Source organism: Aythya fuligula, chromosome 7, assembly GCF_009819795.1.
Source record: "Aythya fuligula isolate bAytFul2 chromosome 7, bAytFul2.pri, whole genome shotgun sequence".
NCBI classification, from domain to species: Eukaryota; Metazoa; Chordata; class Aves; order Anseriformes; family Anatidae; genus Aythya; species Aythya fuligula.
In genome coordinates, this window is record NC_045565.1 from 9,389,698 (window position 1) to 9,407,283 (window position 17,586).

Here is a 17,586-nt window from a genome sequence, read left to right on the forward strand (position 1 = left end):
AATGCTTGAGTAGTTACCAAAAATACGTAGTACTCTCTGGAGCAACTTACGTGAGCATCAGATCTGCGGAAATTCTGTGGTGCAGAATTCCTTCTGAATTGCAATTTCCTGTAACTGTCTGACCCTTTTATACTTGACCCACTGAAGAAATTGCAGCATGGAATTCTCTATGCCTTCTAACATTCCCAGCACCTTGGATGGTGTGGCATTAAGTAATCTAAATGAATTGCTTGTCCTTATTAATTGGATGAAGTGGGACTACATAGTGGTCATAAGAGCCTGGTTTTAGTTTGTGAAAATACTCATTTGTGAGTCTGTTGATCACTGCTTATCAAAAAAAAAAAATCTGGACTTAGAGTTGTCATTAGGTCTCCTGGTCCTTTCTCAAACTGGGTTAAATTAAAATGTATTTGGAGTAGACAGACCAAAGTAGCTGTCACCTTGTTCTGACTCTATATGGAATTGAAGCTTAAGTATAAAGGCTATAAGTAGTTCTGTGTGGAGAAAAAAATAAACTGCCTGTACTGTACTGTTCTGATGGGTGCAAAGAGAATACCACTAGTGGTTGTTAGGATGGTGTCAGTGAATCCATTTTATTAACCTGTATCTGGGAATTGCCGCAGCTGCTAACCTAGGTGAGGAGAAGCACTTACACAGATTACCAGACTTTATCAAGCAGTAAATATAAATGATATTTCAAATTAACAATGGAAATCTCTTATTCTACCCATGTTGAGCCTAGCTTTTGGCGGGGGTGCAGTTGGACTAGACTGACATGAAAGATTCTTACCTGGAATTGACTGAGAGAGCTGGTCAGCTATACAAAGAATAAATGATGAGCACTTCTGTGCAAGGCTGATTATCTGTCAGCTTGTTCTGGTATCATCCCACTCACATTCACAGCTAAATTTCTGTGGAACACAAGTCCTCTCTCTGGATCTGTGCAGAATTGCAGTTTGTTAAAGGTATTTAAAGCTGCATTTCTTTTTGGCTGTGTTTGCACACATTTCAAGACTGGGGAAGAGCATGGGTATTGATTTGAAGCTTTGTGATTGTAGCAAAGATTTCAAGGTTAAAGGCAGCAGTACAAATAAACATGAATCTGAGTCTTGGCTACATTAAGTTGGGAGAGGGAAATCCTCAATACTGGTCCCTCATCCCGTTGTGAACGTGCAATCTTTAGTTAGCAAGAAATAGCTCAGTCTATTTAGACAGAAATAGCATAGTTTAAGTATAGTTGAAAATAGGATTTACAGATATTCAGAGATAGCTCTGTGGTAATTTTAGTGGTAACCAGAACAAATCACAATAAATGAAATTTGGGTGAGAAATTGAGGGGTGGGAGCAAACACACAGTGAATGTGAACAAGCATAGAACAGGCTGCCTGAGAACTTGTCACACGTGTCCTTAGAGCTGTCCAGAACTTGATTGGAATGACTGAGCAACCTGGTCTAACTTCCAGGATGGTCCTTCTTTGACCGGGGGTGTGGTACCAGGTGCCTTCTGGAGGTCTCTTCCACGCTAGGTTGTTTTCAGACTTAGCAATTTGCAATAGAGCTTGTTTCATCAGTCACTTTTGCTACTTCTTGCAGGAGATACCAGCTTCTCCCAATGAAGAAGTTGGAAATTTGTTTTGTGCTTTATACTGAAATTGTTACCTGTTAGCATAGTCAATACTCGGTATTTTACTCCAGGTGGGAGAAACTGAAGGAGCAAAATTGTTTCTCTCTTATCTCTGAAGTAGAAGGAAGATAAATATGTAGGTCTTACAGTGACTTACAATTAAACTAGATTAATTCTTCATTTTAACAATGCTTCAATGTGTACCTTCTAATGTATATTACAATAATAAATTTCACTAAATAAAGTTGAAATACACTGGGAAACATAAATAAAATTTCAGCTTCTAAAGAATGAATTACTCTTAAGAATATCCCTGACTTTCAAATCAATACTGAGCAAGTTCTGAAAGCCCTGGGAAAGTTGAGCTAGCTGAAATGTTGTTTCTTTGATGCAACTTGCCTAAGGGCTTGTCTTCAAACACATGAAATATGTTTGGTTTCTAGGGGTGGCAAGAAAAAGTCGTCTCTCCGCTTTTTGTTGCATTCTTGGAGGAGTTGTGTTTGGGGGTGTGTGTGAAAGTTGATAGTTATCAAGTATTTGAAATTTTCATAGGAAAGGAAATCTAATGTGAAAAGAACAGTGTTGACAGGGAAGATATTTGCAAGATGTTGCAAAAATGCATCAGTGTACATATAGAAACCAGCAGAGGTGGAGAACACACAATAGGAGGAATCAAAGAGAATCTGTGTAACTTATAGAAAGAGGAGAGAAGAAGGGAGACGAGGAAACATTGAGCACATGTGCTTTCAGGGAGTGGTACCAAGGTTTGCTCTCTCAGTTGTGTTGGAGGCTGCTTCAGAACTGTGGGAGCTTCAGGGCTTACTGAGACCTGAGAGGATAGATAACAAATGTCTGTATACGTGCAAGTATATGTACACACATTCCTTAATAGGTAACTTCTAAAAAACAAGTGGTTGCATGTGTTGATTGATGTGAAAATATTCTTCCAACAAGAGCAGAAGGCAGGCAAATCCATGAAATTACTGGGGAGCAGCTGCTGCTTGGCTGTTGGTACTAAGGAGCAGGGGAACACAGCGGTCACCTTTTGGACAGGGTCCTCTTTTCAGTTTATGGGACACTGCCCTGGTTTCTGTCAATAGAGAAATGAACAAAAATGAATCTGGATGGCAGATAACTAAGTTGAGTAACAGCTGTTAAAAAACAAAATGCAAAAAAACATTGTTGTATTTCCTTTCTCATTGTGGAAGGCCTTTGCAATATCTTCAGGCTTGTGATTTGTTCTGCACTCACTACTGCTTTACATAGTCACCCACCTACCTCTGCTCATCTAAGGCTAGAGCTCGTCAGCTTCAACAGCAATTAAGTACTGTGGTAAATACGCTTTTGTCTTACCACTAGTGCAGGTTTTCAGTTCAGAGAACCAGTTATACTTCAGAGCAGCATTCTTTGTTTTTACAGTGCACTGATGAGCAGAGCTAATCAATATGTGTAATGGAGTGGTCAAGTAGCTTCAAATATAATTAAACGTGTTTTATGTTTTGCACTTTGATACAGTATCCTGACAGTACAAGGTAATATTACATATGTAGATCATCATGTTGTTGTGTGTCCTTCAGACATGCTGCAGGAGACCAGTATTTTAATCCTTTTAAATGAGCTACAAAGAAGTATTAATCGCATTCAATATGCATGAAGAAGTTTACTAGAAGTTAAATTTTCAAGTAGTATTAATATTAAATATTAAAAGACTTGTTAAAGTTGGTGTTGTCCATTCATGAGCTGAAAATAAATCTGTTGAGGCTTGTTTCAGTATTGTACCTCCTTTTAGGTAAAGATTTGATACAAAAAATCAGTTAACTTTTATGCACTTCTTGAATTTCAGGTGGAATAGTTTGTGTTTAAGTTCAGTAATTAATCTGGAATAAAAAATCTAAAATCTGCGAAAGGTATTTAGAGTGTTCAGAAGCTGATATTTTGTTGAAAAGTATTGTACTTCTGTTTACCAATGGTTTCCCCAATTAATGGCCACATCTATCTTTAAAGCATTGACAACAAACTTTTTAAATTATTATACATGAAAACTTGTCAATTATTGTTAAATATTTGGCTTATTAAGTTACTTTAATGAATTACCAAGAGATTATATATTTCTATATTGTAATCTGAATGATAGTTTTGAGTAACTTTATTCTTTAAAAATACATTTAATGTAAATTAAAATGCAGTATATATTTTTTTTAAAGTAAATTATAAAGAAAATCTTGTTTATGTCTCTTGTATTTAAAGCACAAGAGCAGCAAACATTCTTCAGAAATGACATTTCAGGGAAGTAAGACCAGAGGCCAGGGTTTGCTGGGCTACCTCTCAGTGATGACCACCACGGTGTAACTCCTGGGGTAGCTGGAGGGTGGCAGTGAAAGGTTTTAAACAAGTAGGCTGGGAACTTGATGGAACTTCTGGTCCTTTTTTTTTTTTTTTTTTTTTTTTTTTCTCTAGGAACCAGTTCTGCTAGATGGAGCTACCTCTAACGTGCCTGGTCTTTAGAGATCATAGGCTTGATATATTTAAAAGAAAAAAAAAAAAAAAGCACTATGTGAACAATTAGCGTAAAAATGCCAGAAGCAGAGCTAATAGAAGTACTGAAGATGTTTCCTTTGTACCCATAAACCTCATTTTTGTGTTGTTTTTCTTTACTAGTGTTTTTAATGGGAAGCACTGATATTTTCTTCAAGCTGTATCAGTTATACTAAGGTTTAATTCATATAGCAGTACATGTTAAATCATTGTGAAAGTTTGTTATAGGCAGAAAGGTGACAAGTCCTTGTTGTAGTAGATGATTTGCAGCATCTGCATTGTGAAGCAAGGAAGAAGTAATTTAAACTGCCACATAAAAAAAGTTCCAATTATTTCTTTTTTATAAGCCAGGCCTTCCTAACATAAAAAAGGTTTAGATTAGTGGAGTTCTTCAAGGATAAATGCCATTTAAGGATAATTTATTTTGCAGTCAAAATGTTTTTATATATGTCTATATTAATTTTGTTAAACAAATCAGGGGAAAACTTATGAATTCAGAAAGCTGTTGAAGAACTTGACTGCTATAGGCTACTGGTTTTAGCCTTACAACTTTATTTGTGGAGATAGAGGTGATATAGTTGAATAAGAAATTATAGGCATAATTTTGGCTTTTGTATTTCTACCTTCCACTTTTTGCCCTCTGTGTTTCTTAACTGTTTTTTGTGTTAAACCTTGTCTTAGATCAGAAGACTTGGTCAAATGACATATGCAACCTGGCATTGAATAGCAGCTCAGTTCACAGTGGCTAATAGCAATTCACTGTCTTGTTCAATACCTTTTTAGGATTATCCATATTCATATTAGTGGTTGAAGATTTGAAATACATTTCCAGCCTAGTGCGGTTTTTCGTATATACTGTATTTTCTTAACATATGCTTGCAGTCTAATGTTGTTCTAAGATTGGAATAAGAAGTTTTTTGGATAATTGATGTTTTTGATCAACGGCTGAGTATGATACATTGGTAGGTTTTATTTAAAAACAAACTGGTTTTATTTAAAGAAGTTTAGTGGAAGTTTAGTGCTGAAGTCATTTTAACATCTTCCTGTCTGCAGCAGTTGCTCACATTTTTCTTCTAGAAATCTGTTAGAAGCAATGCAGTGCATGTGAGACACTGTCGTGATGGTCTGGAGCAAGTGACACTGAAGTTCCATCAGCTTCTCTTTCTCTGGCACTGTGGTTGCACAAAAAGATAATGCTCCAACTCACACGGATATTTGAGTGTTGTAAGTTTTAGCAATGGGATAAAACATCTACTGTATGGGAATTCCTATTTTAAAAGATAAATGATGGAAGTATTCTCAAGGGTGGACAAACAGGCTGAAATTGGTCCTCAATCGTGATCAAGTTCTCCAACGCATGACTGTTCATGTAATACTAATGTATATTGCTTAGCTCCACCAGGCTTTTGCAATTTATGGGCAAAGGGTAGGAAATAATGCAGAAAGGAGCTTTGCTATATCTGAAGTCTCTGGTTACGTAGTAGAAAAGAAGCCATTAACTATATTGTCAAGGCGCTTCACAAGACCTCTAAAATGTAATTGTCTGTCTTCTGCTACCCAGAGGAAGATAAAGTAGAGTGAATGTTTGACAGGCAGAGCTTTAACGTGTGGCAATAACAAGAGTGCTGGCACAACACTGCCACATGATTCCTGAAGCAAAATGTTATTTATTATATCCTTCATTCACACTTGCTTGTTTACTCAGTATCTATTAACCAGGAAAAAAACGCAATGAAACACCTTTGTGCCCCCATTTGGGTCGTGGTCTGCCCCTTTCACGTTTCAGTTGAATGGGAGCCAAATTATTATCCCTATTCATCTCCTCAGACCTACCATCTTGAAGATGGGCACTAATCACACTTGAAATGCTGAGGTTGAATTGTAGTATCACAGTGAAGGATATAGTGGGGAGCAAAAACTAGCTGTGAGCTATTAACTTTCTTGTGAAGTAATCCCAAACAGACTATTTTCCTTGCTCTTCCTTCCCTTGATACTCAGTGAATTGTCTTTTCTGTTTAATAGGAGTTCTCTTTGTCCTCTTAGAAAGTAAAAATGCAAGAGGGATGTGGTGGTTTTTTTTTTGCTTTGTACAATTCAAATACAGCCTGCAAGACGAAAGCAGGCTACCATGGAATATTGTTTCTCTTTCCCATTCAAACATAATGAAGTTGTATTTTTGCTTTGAATAGAAAGCTTTGCCTTATAGACTGTACAAAATACAAATATATGAAAATACTGTTATCTAGCATGGATTTCTTGGGGTATTGATTTTTCATAAAACTTGCAATGCAAGTCATCTTATAGAATTAAGAGGAAAAATTAATTTCATCTTAACATGTACTGTTAAAGGGTGGTATATATGTAGTCATGCTGCAGTGTTAGTTTAAGAATAATATTGCTTGAAAAATGCCAGGCTGGTCATAAAATAAAAATGTTAGATGGTACCTTTGCACTGGCAGTGAATAATAAAAGTTGTGCTTTACAGATTTTTCTGTCACCAATCCTGGAGAATGATTTAGTCTATGTTAGCCTGGATCTATTGCAAACTGCAGTTCAGTATTTTATTCTTTCTCCCCTGAGCTAGGAGAAGCCATGCATTAAGGGTTCCTTGATAGTTTCTTCTAACAAATTGAGAAAATGCATTTCATGTTCAGGTTAGGAAGATGAATGAGCGACTTTGAGATGTAGATCATAAAGTATGCGGGCCTTTAACATCTGGAATGTCCCTGAAGTTAAAGTGTTGGTTTTTTTGTTTGTTTGTTTGTTTTTTACAATATTAACTATTTAGTTCCTAAATCAAGGAAAGATGCTTTAGTAGTTCAACAGAATTAGAAGGCAAGATAATATTTGTACATAGGCAGTGGCTTTTCCTTTAAGTAAATATTAAGTGGAATTACCTGTTCTCTGAGCAAGTAAGGAGCTCTTAAATGTGAAAACAATGTTGTATAATGTCTGCAGCACAGTATTAAAATGAGCTTTTCAGTTTTTGCTGGGAAGAAAACTAGGCAGACATTGGAGAAGTTGCCATTTCATACACGAAAATTTTATTTTTATTAAATTGGAAATACCTATCTCATGGGTAAACTTGATGTGAAGTTAACAAGAAGGTCCAGTGTGAAAAACAACTTGCGCATATTAGAGATATTTAACTCGGATAATGCTGAAATACTGTTTGAAAACTACATTTCAAATAAAACACGGCTTACTGGTTTGAGCGTTTAGGTAAATTAGGATGTACTCTTAATTATATCTGAAGGAGACACAATGTACTTTCAGGGAAATGGCTGAATCAGGACAGTGCGCTGGGTGTGCTGTATTAGAAAATTAGAAAAAAGAAAAATGATCAAATTTCACAAATATTGAATTGCACATTTGGCTGCATGACAGAGCAGATGTTAGAACAGACTCATGCAGAAGGTGATAGCTGTACAAGTTTTTCATCTTTTCTGCAAGTCTTCCAGACAAGGCGCAGCATTAGGGTAATGTTTTTATTACAGCTAGTGTTCAGTGGGTTTGACAAGAAGATGCAAAAATCTGTTAAAAGAGACCATGAATGTCCTCCAAAATACCTTCTATTCTTAGATAAATTGAAAGTTGTCATTGCAGCAAATCTTTTTGAGAGGTATTGAGGTACCTGTACTTGCTGAATTAATAACTGAATTCTTGAAAGCTTCCACAGTCCCAAGTGGCTGTTCTTTCCTCTTGCATGCTACGCATCCCACAGAGACTGACTATAAATTTTGTCAGTGCAGGTGACAGGCTGTTCCACTACTCTTCTGACTTTATTTGGCTCACACTTTGGGGACTTCCAAGTACTGAGAATACTGTTAGGAAATGAATAGAAAGAGGTTTTCTGTCAGTGACGTTATGTGCGATAAAACTGGAAGAAATGGGTGAAGATAATCTTATCTCTCATAGTGGTCACAAAGCATCTTCTGAAGGAGGCAGTTAATGTTCCTTTTTTTTTTTTTCGGATGTTCTTGCCTCAGAAGAAGACAGATGGTATTTTTCTTATGAATGCCTACATTCAGAAAAGCACTTCAGTAATATGAACTAGAATATATGATGCTCAAATCTACTAATGTTGAGAAATTGAAGGCTACGTGGAACATTATTTAGCCCTATTTTTATTCTCTGAAAGCTCATTTGTGTGGATGTTCATGTCATTTACTGAAATTTAATTTGCAAACAAGATTTACTTTAGCTGTTTTGAAGTACTAATGCATACAGAGATCAAAAAACCCAAGAGATTTTGGTGGAGTTATTACTACTCTTCTGTGAGACTGTGAATCCATAAAAAATGACTTCAGTTCAGAGAATTACAAAATTGCATATTAAGTATGTTCGGTCATGCATAAAATTAGACTGTTGTGCTTAACCAGCGGCCAGCATTTTGGTTTTCTGAGCAGAGGAACGAGAAGGGCTTTCTTCAGAAAATTGGTACCAGTCTTGTATCACTACTTTTTTGCCCCGTCTCAAAAAAAGGAAAAATATCCTTTCTGTTTATATTGATTATGGCTGGAAGATCTACTACTAACATAGAAAATATGATCTAGATAGTTCTAGAGTAACGTTATTAACGTGAATTTCTACTGTAATCTCAGGGAAGTTCTGATATCTTGCATAATTACTTGATAATAAAATTATTCTTTTGTGGTGGTGTTTTTTTTCCTCTGAAGTTCCAAAGCAATTATCAGAGATGCAGAAATGAATTTAAAAAAAAATAAAAATATTTCTATTTTTTAAATGTCCAGGACAAAATCTAGACAGCATGCTGCATGGCACAGGAATGAAGACAAATCCTGACCAGAAGAAACAAGCAAATGGGGTAACACTTGCTCCAGAAGACACCTTACCGTTTCTTAAGTGCTACTGCTCAGGACATTGTCCAGATGATGCTATTAATAACACGTGCATGTAAGTACTGAATACAGGAGAGAATGAGCTCTTGGAAGAGGCTTTTTGCTCATGAGAGCATGAAGTATCTCTGGTGTGCTGACTTAGGTTCTCTTGGGTGGTTTGATTGTACTTGATCAGAAACTGACTAGTTCTGTGGAAAGCTGAGAGTTAAAATCTGCAATCATCTGTATGTAAACAATAACCGGATCTTAGCATCATTTGCAACCAGCCATTTTGCCCCCAGCAGCTGCTTTGAAGGACTAAGGTTTTAGTGACCCATATGTAGCATTTTGTAACTGGGTGAGCATTAAATGACCCAAATCTACACCTTCTGATACAACCACATGCTTGTTTACATTTCTAATGTATCTTCACATAGAATTCAGAATATAATACTATTTTTTTACATAGCCGTTTGCTGAGAATTGTTCTTGTTATGTGTATGTTATTTGTAGAGGTGAGTGAGGGAAAGGCAGGGAGGGAGTCTCTGAACATAGGATATCTGGGTAGCTTTTAACTTGGATAGGCATAGGTATCTTATGAATCTTTTGTATCTGTCTCCATAAGATGTTTTTACTTTTATGTCCTGAAATGTCCTTTTTTCCCTTTCATTTTTTCGTCATTCACCATGTTCCATTTTTAAGGCCCCTCTCTTTTCTTCCTTAATTAACCCAAAGGTATGTAATAGAAAGCGTATCTCTTTCTGATGTCGCTTCTAATCGCTTTCTAACTCTACTTGAAACCACATTAACTATCTAAAACTGTCGTTTGGCATATAGTTTTTGTGGAACCTAAGGAGCTGGAACAAACACTGACAACATGTTTTGAAATGCAAATACAGGCAGTATTTTCCAAACATAACTCTACACCTAGAAAATTGTCAGATATTACCCAGTATTTTGTCTTAAAATTTCCTTTCGATATTTATTTTTTGCTTTTTATCGCCCTCTAGTGTGTAAAGTTGGGGTAGCCATTATTTTTTTTTGCCTCAGAAGTGGCTAATGGCAATATGAATGATTATTCTGAAATAAAGCTGTTAAAGAATTAGTAATGCATATGCAGTGAACGTATGCAGGGTACTTTATGGAATTACATTTCTCAAATCAGAGTGTCTTTAATTAAACAATCTTTTTGGGAAACAAAAGTATTTGGGGTTTTGTTTTCTTTAATGTCTGTGGTGAGGTAGTGAATGAATTTTGACCTTATAAAATCTTAAATTTATAAGTGTGGAAAGCACGGGCTTTGGGAATTGCTTTGGTATTACTTAAAAATATCATTGAGGTTTTCATATACTGTTGAAATCAAAAATGTGCCTTTTTTTTGTTAATAAATTTTATTCATGGCTGTCAGCTTCAGAAAGTGACTGTGGGTGTTCTGTTCAGAGTTGTTTGTTGTTTGCTTTCTAGTGTTTTTTGTTTTGTTTTGTTTTTTAATGTAGGTTGTTGCACCTTTTAAATAAAGATAACCAATTTTCACATACTGGGACTTTCTTTTCCATCATTGCAGCTTATCGTTATCATTGCAGCTTCAAGAACAGACTCAAGGGAAATGTTGGGCTTCTTCATTTGTTTTATCCTATGCCATCGTGAATCAATAAGCCGATTTGGTCCCATCTCCACTCACGCACCCACCTCAGTTGTTTCTGAACTAACTCTTTGTGTGGTTGGTTACCAGCAATCTGGAAGTGATGGGGGTAGGGAGGGAGGGTAGTAAAGGCAGAAACTTGGTAGAAAACATCCCTGCAATGTTTGATTTGAAAATAAGGGTTGGAGTGTGTGTTTGATCTCAAACTGTATGGCAACCACTGTGTTACAAAACATTTTTTTAGATACCACAGTTTCAGTATTTTTAATAAGTTCATAGTAATTTCTAATGCTGCATGTAAAACACCAAACAGAATTGTAAAGCACAGTTGATCTGTTTATTCCAGAACTAATGGGCATTGCTTTGCTATTGTTGAGGAAGATGAACATGGGGAACCAACGCTTGCTTCTGGTTGCATGAAGTATGAAGGTTCAGACTTCCAGTGCAAGGTAAATGGGTGAAATGGGACATCATTAAGATCCAAGATCTCCTTGAAGATAATGTAGGGAAACTGCATAAGCAACAATCTCCATAGCTTGACTGCCAGCATAGAGTTTTGCATTTTGCTCTTTGCTATTGAGGAGAATATGACTGGAGTGAATAGTCATGGGTGAGCAGTGATAGAAAGGGCTCTTGATGGTGCTTGAGCAAAGACTGGAGTAGAATCCTGGCTTGATGGAGTTCTCTGGAAACATTTGCAAGTCACTGACAAAATGAAGAGAGGACAACAACCTTTTATTTCTGTCAGCTGTTGAAGAGACAACTTCACAATAAATCTAATTGATCCAAGGAGCTTAAGTTTTGATTTGTGATTCATCGATTGTTTTAATTAGTAATCTTTTATATATTGTTTTTGAAGATGTTTTCGAAGCAAACAGTGCTGCTGTGATGAATGCAAGATAAAAACTTGTAAAAGAGTTGTTTTTTGTGTGTTAAAAGCAGTATTTATTTAATGTACAATTAACTGCTTTTAGCCAACCTTAAAAATTCTGCAGTGTATAAATTAGCCAGTTAAACCACAAGTGTCTTTTTGTGCACTAACATGAAAAATAAAAAAAATGCAAACACAGAACTTATGCACCCAAAAAGGTTGGATGGTGCGTGTCTGCCAGTGTGAAGACACCACACACCATATATTAAATGGTGAGGTGGAACTTTTTTTTTCTTTTGAAATAGAATGACCTAAACCTTTGTATCTGATGTTATATCTGTAGCATCTCCAGTGTCTGTCCTAGTCGATCACTTCAGAATCTGAATGTTTATTCAATTCTCTTTCAACAGGATTCACCAAAAGCACAGTTACGTCGGACAATTGAGTGCTGTAGGACCGACTTCTGCAATCAGGATTTACAACCAACTTTACCACCACTTGATAGCACAGGTAAACAGCTCCTAAGCATTCATACTGCTGCTTATGCTATTTAGGTTGTCTTCCTGATCAACAGATTAAAAATAAGGAGAAAATGTAATGTAATTACATGTATTGTAGTAATGTTTTTTCCTTACTAAGTCATTTTGATGTGAAGCTCAGAACTATGCTGCATACTCTTTCTCAGTTTTCTGCCACTTTAAATGAGGTTTTCCTCCACAGTCGCTTACAGTACGTTTACTCCATTCACTCATTCACTCTTGATCTGCATGTGATCTTCTGATCTGTTTATTTACACTGATGAATTTCTTCTGAGCCTTCTCTGAGCTGAGCTGAACGGTCCCAGCTCTCTCAGCCTTTCCTTTAGGAGAGGTGCTCCAGTCCCCTTCAACATCTTCATGACACTGTGCTGGACTGTCTCCAGTATGTCCATGTCTCTCTTGTGGTGGGGAGCCTGAAACCAGGCACAGTGCTCGAGGTATGACCAGTGCTGGACAGAGGGCAAGAGTCACCTCCCTTGACCTGCTGGCAGTACTCTGCCTAATGCAGCCTATGATACAGTGCCTTTTTTGTGGCAAAGGCACATAGCAAGCTAATGTACGTTTATGAAGTTTGGAGTAATTCATCACTCACTGTTTTCTAAGCTCTTTGTGGTTTGTTTTTTTTTGTTTCTGTGTTTGTTTTCTTTCATTACCTTATAACAATCAGTGACAGTGATACAGCCATTCTTTGTGGCTTTTGTGATCTGTTTTCCCAAAGAAAATTTTGCAGTCACTATAACAACTTAATGAATCGTGATTTACTCTTAAAATACTTGGTCAGTATATGGACTGTGATTCCTGTGTTGAAAAAATGAATAAATTAATGAGACAAGTGGATAGATGAACCTCATGTTCTTGAGGTAGATTTGTCATCTCCCTTTTTTTATGTCACACAACTGCTTTTAATAACATTTAAAAGTCTGGGGAAGCAGATGAATTTTAGAGAATCTGGAACACTGTGAAATTTGCAATATATGAATTCTGTAGTATCTCATGTGTGAGCTGGGACACCAGATTCTACTTAACTGTTCTTCCATTTAAATGAATTCCTGTTATATATTGTTATCTCTAATAAGCGTTTCCATTGGGATGACAGTATGGATTCCTAGAACATGTCTAATAGCAAATGAGTAGTTCTTAGAGACTAGCAAGCTCTACTTAATAATTTGCCAGTATAAATGTCTTGAACGTTGGCAGTTAAGAGTTTACATAGGGGGCCCTAGGTGCATGTTTTAGATAAGCTATGTTTACACCACATGTTTAATTGATAGACTGCATTGGAAACTTTTTTTTTTTTTTTCAACAGATGGACTCTTTGATGGCAGCATTCGTTGGATGGCAGTGTTGATTTCTATGGCAGTCTGCATAATTGTCATGATCATCTTATTTAGCTGTTTTTGTTACAAGTAAGGAAAGCTCTTCCTTTATTAGCGACATTTTTCGTTTCCTAAGTGATTGTAAACAAAATAGGTTGGAGGTAAAACCATTGCAATTAAATTTCACGTCTATGTGGATACAAGTTAGCATTTTTAGGTTAAAATTAAACATTCAGAGCATAGAATTTAGATGAATGTGGTCCTTTACACTAGATAACAAGGTCATTGCAGTTTTCTAAGCTATGTATAACTTTACTGTAGTATCTACAGCATCCACTTTAACAGGAGTATGTCAAATAATATTTGTATATTTGGATCTTTTTCAGTGATTTATCAAAATCACTTTTGATACCAAAACTTGATCTACTTCTGAGATTTACCTGTATATTCTGATTTTGCAAACGTTAAACAGCAAGGATGTATTTTCTGACTTCTGCTGTGTTTATAAGATTGACTGCCTGCTCTGTATGGTATCTATGGTAGTTCATACAGGTGCAGTTTAATAGACTGTGCCTGCTTCTGTCTGCTCCACCCCTTTGCTGGAGCTTAGCATTATTCTGGCAGCTTCAGCAGCAACGTCCACGTGTCAGCCTCGTTTGCTGTGGTTCAAGGTTCAGTCCTTTCATGTAATCCAAAACCAGTGGCGGGTTACATTAGTAACACTGGCTGTGAGCTGCTTGTTAAAAATGCTGCTTTTCTACATGACTCACAATAAATTGATGTGCTCTCCATGAATTGCAAAAATTTTTTTAATATTAAAAAGAACCTCTCTAGCTCATTTTTGGATAAAATTGTACAGCAAAATCTGCTTTGCTTAAGAAAAGTTGTACATTTGAATGGGGAAAAAAACTATTTAATAAACTGCATACTTCGAGTGTTTTGGAGCTCAACTGTACTTCTACCATTAATATTTGCAGGCATTATTGTAAGTCAATGGCAAAGAGGCACTGCTATAATCGTGACCTGGAACAAGATGAAGCATTTATTCCAGCTGGGGAGTCATTAAAAGACCTTATTGACCAGTCACAGAGTTCTGGCAGTGGATCAGGACTACCGTTGCTGGTAAATTATAAACTAAGATTTTCTTCACTGAATTTCTCTCCATTAAATAAAAAGTTTGGGTTTGTACCTAGTGCCTAGAGTAAAGCAGTTCATCCTTTAATTATTTTTAATATTCAATTACTGTGGAACATACAGTACAAACTGAATAAGTATGGGAACCTGTCTTCACTTAGTCAACTAAAGCAAAGTACAAAATTAGATTATTTGTGGGATCTCTTGACATCAGCAAAGCACAAAGAAAAATTAGAGCCTTAAAAACATTAAGATGTAAATGTATTGAATGGTTAACACAAGTATGCAATTCAGGGAACTCAAAAGATTTTTTTTTAATTTTTACCTTTTCATAAAATATACATGCTTTTTATTGGTTTGTGGTTGTTCGTATTTTCTGATTCAGTGTCATGTTTAATACTTCTGTGAAGATTTAGCAAGTGACATGGATGATAAATTTGTAATCTAGAAATAGAATGCAAGAGAATGCATCTTATTTAAATAGGAAATTGAATTCATATCTTCATAGTTTGTTAGACAATTCTTCCCTAGATACAGTAATTTTGGAATGAGATTATTGGAAAATAGTACAGAACAAATTTTCCAGCAGAATCAAAATTCAAAGCAATTGGGGCTTGACAAGCAGCTTGCCCGTATCTGTTTGTTTAGCTGCTTGATATTCTTCTTCTCCCTGCCACTTCCGTTCCTTTTTTTTTTTGTAGGTTCAGCGCACCATTGCCAAACAAATCCAGATGGTGAGGCAAGTTGGAAAAGGACGATACGGTGAGGTGTGGATGGGCAAATGGAGGGGTGAAAAAGTTGCAGTCAAAGTCTTTTTCACCACAGAAGAAGCCAGTTGGTTCCGAGAAACAGAGATTTACCAAACTGTTCTAATGCGTCATGAAAACATCCTTGGTAAGGAAGCAGTGTGTTGTTTGTTTGGCAGGCTGGTGTTAGGGTGAAGGAGGAAGAGCTTTTAATGAATGGGATGAGGAGCATATGGCTTCTGCTATGGAATAATCAGTAAAATGTTATAGAAATAGTGAAAATATAGAAATAATAACCAGTAATATGTTATAGAAATAATAGATTCTTGCTGCTCTTGGTTGGAAACATGCGTCTCCTATCTCTTTGCTGCTGACCTCGTTTAGGTGAAATCTTAACTCTTTGTGTCACTAGTTTTCATAAGGGGAGTGGGTACCTTTTGGTACAGTCCTAGACAATATATTTTTAAGAATTCTTACCAAATCTGTTGAATAAAGAACTCACATGCAAATAAATTGTAACCTTATTTATATATTTGATAGGTTTTATAGCTGCAGATATTAAAGGAACCGGATCCTGGACACAGCTTTACTTGATTACAGATTATCATGAAAATGGATCACTCTATGATTTTCTGAAATGCACTACACTAGATAACAGGGCTCTCCTCAAACTGGCATATTCTGCTGCGTGCGGTCTGTGCCATCTACACACAGAAATATATGGGACACAAGGCAAGCCTGCTATTGCACACAGGGACCTAAAGAGTAAAAACATCTTGATAAAGAAAAATGGAACCTGCTGTATTGCTGACTTGGGTCTTGCAGTCAAGTTTAACAGGTAAATAGGCAAATCCTGTATAAATGGGAAAAAATTTATTTTATACATTATTTTTAATACACCAGATATCCAGTTTAAAATTGAGACTGAGTCATTTGGTTTCATGCTTTCAGGGTTTTGTTGTTGTTTTGAGATTAAAATGCAGTTAATCTCTTGAATGCTGGTAAGCATCAAGATGAAAATAGGTTGTTAAGAAGAGAACAATGAAAAAACCCTCTCCTTGTGGAAAGGAGTAGTTTTGTAGAGGAAAGGAAGAGAAGACTAATTTATGTGTTACTCAAAACTGACCTTTTATAGTAATTGCTATGTAGTTTCACTATAAATTATCTCATAGAAAATGTGAACAGTATAAAAGGAGTTGAAATTGATGAAATTAATGGTGAAAATAGTGAAAGTAATATGGTAATAGTACTCTTGATTATATATATATATATATATATATATATATATATTAAATCTCAAGAAAGACAGAAATGTCTCTTTCGACACTAGTGCCTGAAAGAAAGAATAAGCATTTGCAAGTAATTTTCGTCTAAGTTGCTGCCAAATACGTGTATCTTTATAGTGGTTTTTAATTCTTTTTTTTGTTGTTTTTAACATATTGCAAAGCAGGATGTGAGCTGCCATCTTCCATACTCATGTTTATTTTCATGTATAATCTTTTTCAGGGGGGTACAATATATTGTAATTGTAGCATTGAGAGGGAAATGCCAAAAAAACAAACAAACAAACAAACAAAAAAACTTCTAAATGGGAACTTTACATTGTAGTGATTGCATTATATAGGATTTCATACCACATCTTGTAGCATTCCACAATTCACTAACTTCTTCTCATTTTCACGCAGTGACACAAATGAAGTTGATGTTCCCTTGAATACTAGAGTGGGAACAAAACGTTACATGGCTCCAGAGGTCCTAGATGAAAGTCTGAATAAAAACCATTTTCAACCATATATCATGGCTGACATCTACAGTTTTGGGCTAATCATTTGGGAAATGGCTCGGCGTTGTGTCACAGGAGGTAAACTTCTAAATATTATATATAAAATCTACAAGGCCTTTGTCTTGCTTTAACAATACTCCTCCAGGAAATAATGTAACAAGCCTGCTATCAAAAGGCTTGTCTTATTTTGAAGCAGTCAAAACAACCTATAGCTTTTTCATATAGCTATATAATTTCATATATAATTTCATATAGCTTTTCATATAGCTATATAATTTCATATATAATTTCATATAGCTTGAAAAGCAGTGAACTAAACCTTTCTGATTGTTAGTTAAGCAGGTCAGGGTTTTTTTCCTTACTCAAATACCAAAATACCTGGTCTTGAAGAAGTAGTGGGATGTAGTTGTATTTCAACTACTGTGCTGTCAATGCAAATTCTAAAATGTAATTGTTGGGATATTTTGCTATAATTTATTGTGCTTCTGTTCTAATTCAGTGTTCTACACATTTTTGTGACTCATCCTTGCTTTTCTCTTTACTGTTCCTTTGTGG

General features: G+C 35.9%; 1 protein-coding gene across 2 annotated transcripts in view; it reads left to right on the forward strand.

The window, feature by feature from the left end:
• Nucleotides 1-17,586, forward strand: part of BMPR1A (bone morphogenetic protein receptor type 1A) — an 81,881-nt gene that overhangs the window by 58,045 nt on the left and 6,250 nt on the right. For both annotated transcript variants that reach the window (XM_032190862.1, XM_032190863.1), the window contains exons 4-11: nucleotides 8,914-9,076; nucleotides 10,989-11,091; nucleotides 11,924-12,023; nucleotides 13,359-13,458; nucleotides 14,346-14,490; nucleotides 15,204-15,396; nucleotides 15,789-16,086; nucleotides 16,934-17,109. In XM_032190862.1, the coding sequence (XP_032046753.1) occupies nucleotides 8,914-9,076; nucleotides 10,989-11,091; nucleotides 11,924-12,023; nucleotides 13,359-13,458; nucleotides 14,346-14,490; nucleotides 15,204-15,396; nucleotides 15,789-16,086; nucleotides 16,934-17,109 (1,278 nt within the window). The remainder of the gene's footprint in view (nucleotides 1-8,913; nucleotides 9,077-10,988; nucleotides 11,092-11,923; nucleotides 12,024-13,358; nucleotides 13,459-14,345; nucleotides 14,491-15,203; nucleotides 15,397-15,788; nucleotides 16,087-16,933; nucleotides 17,110-17,586) is intronic.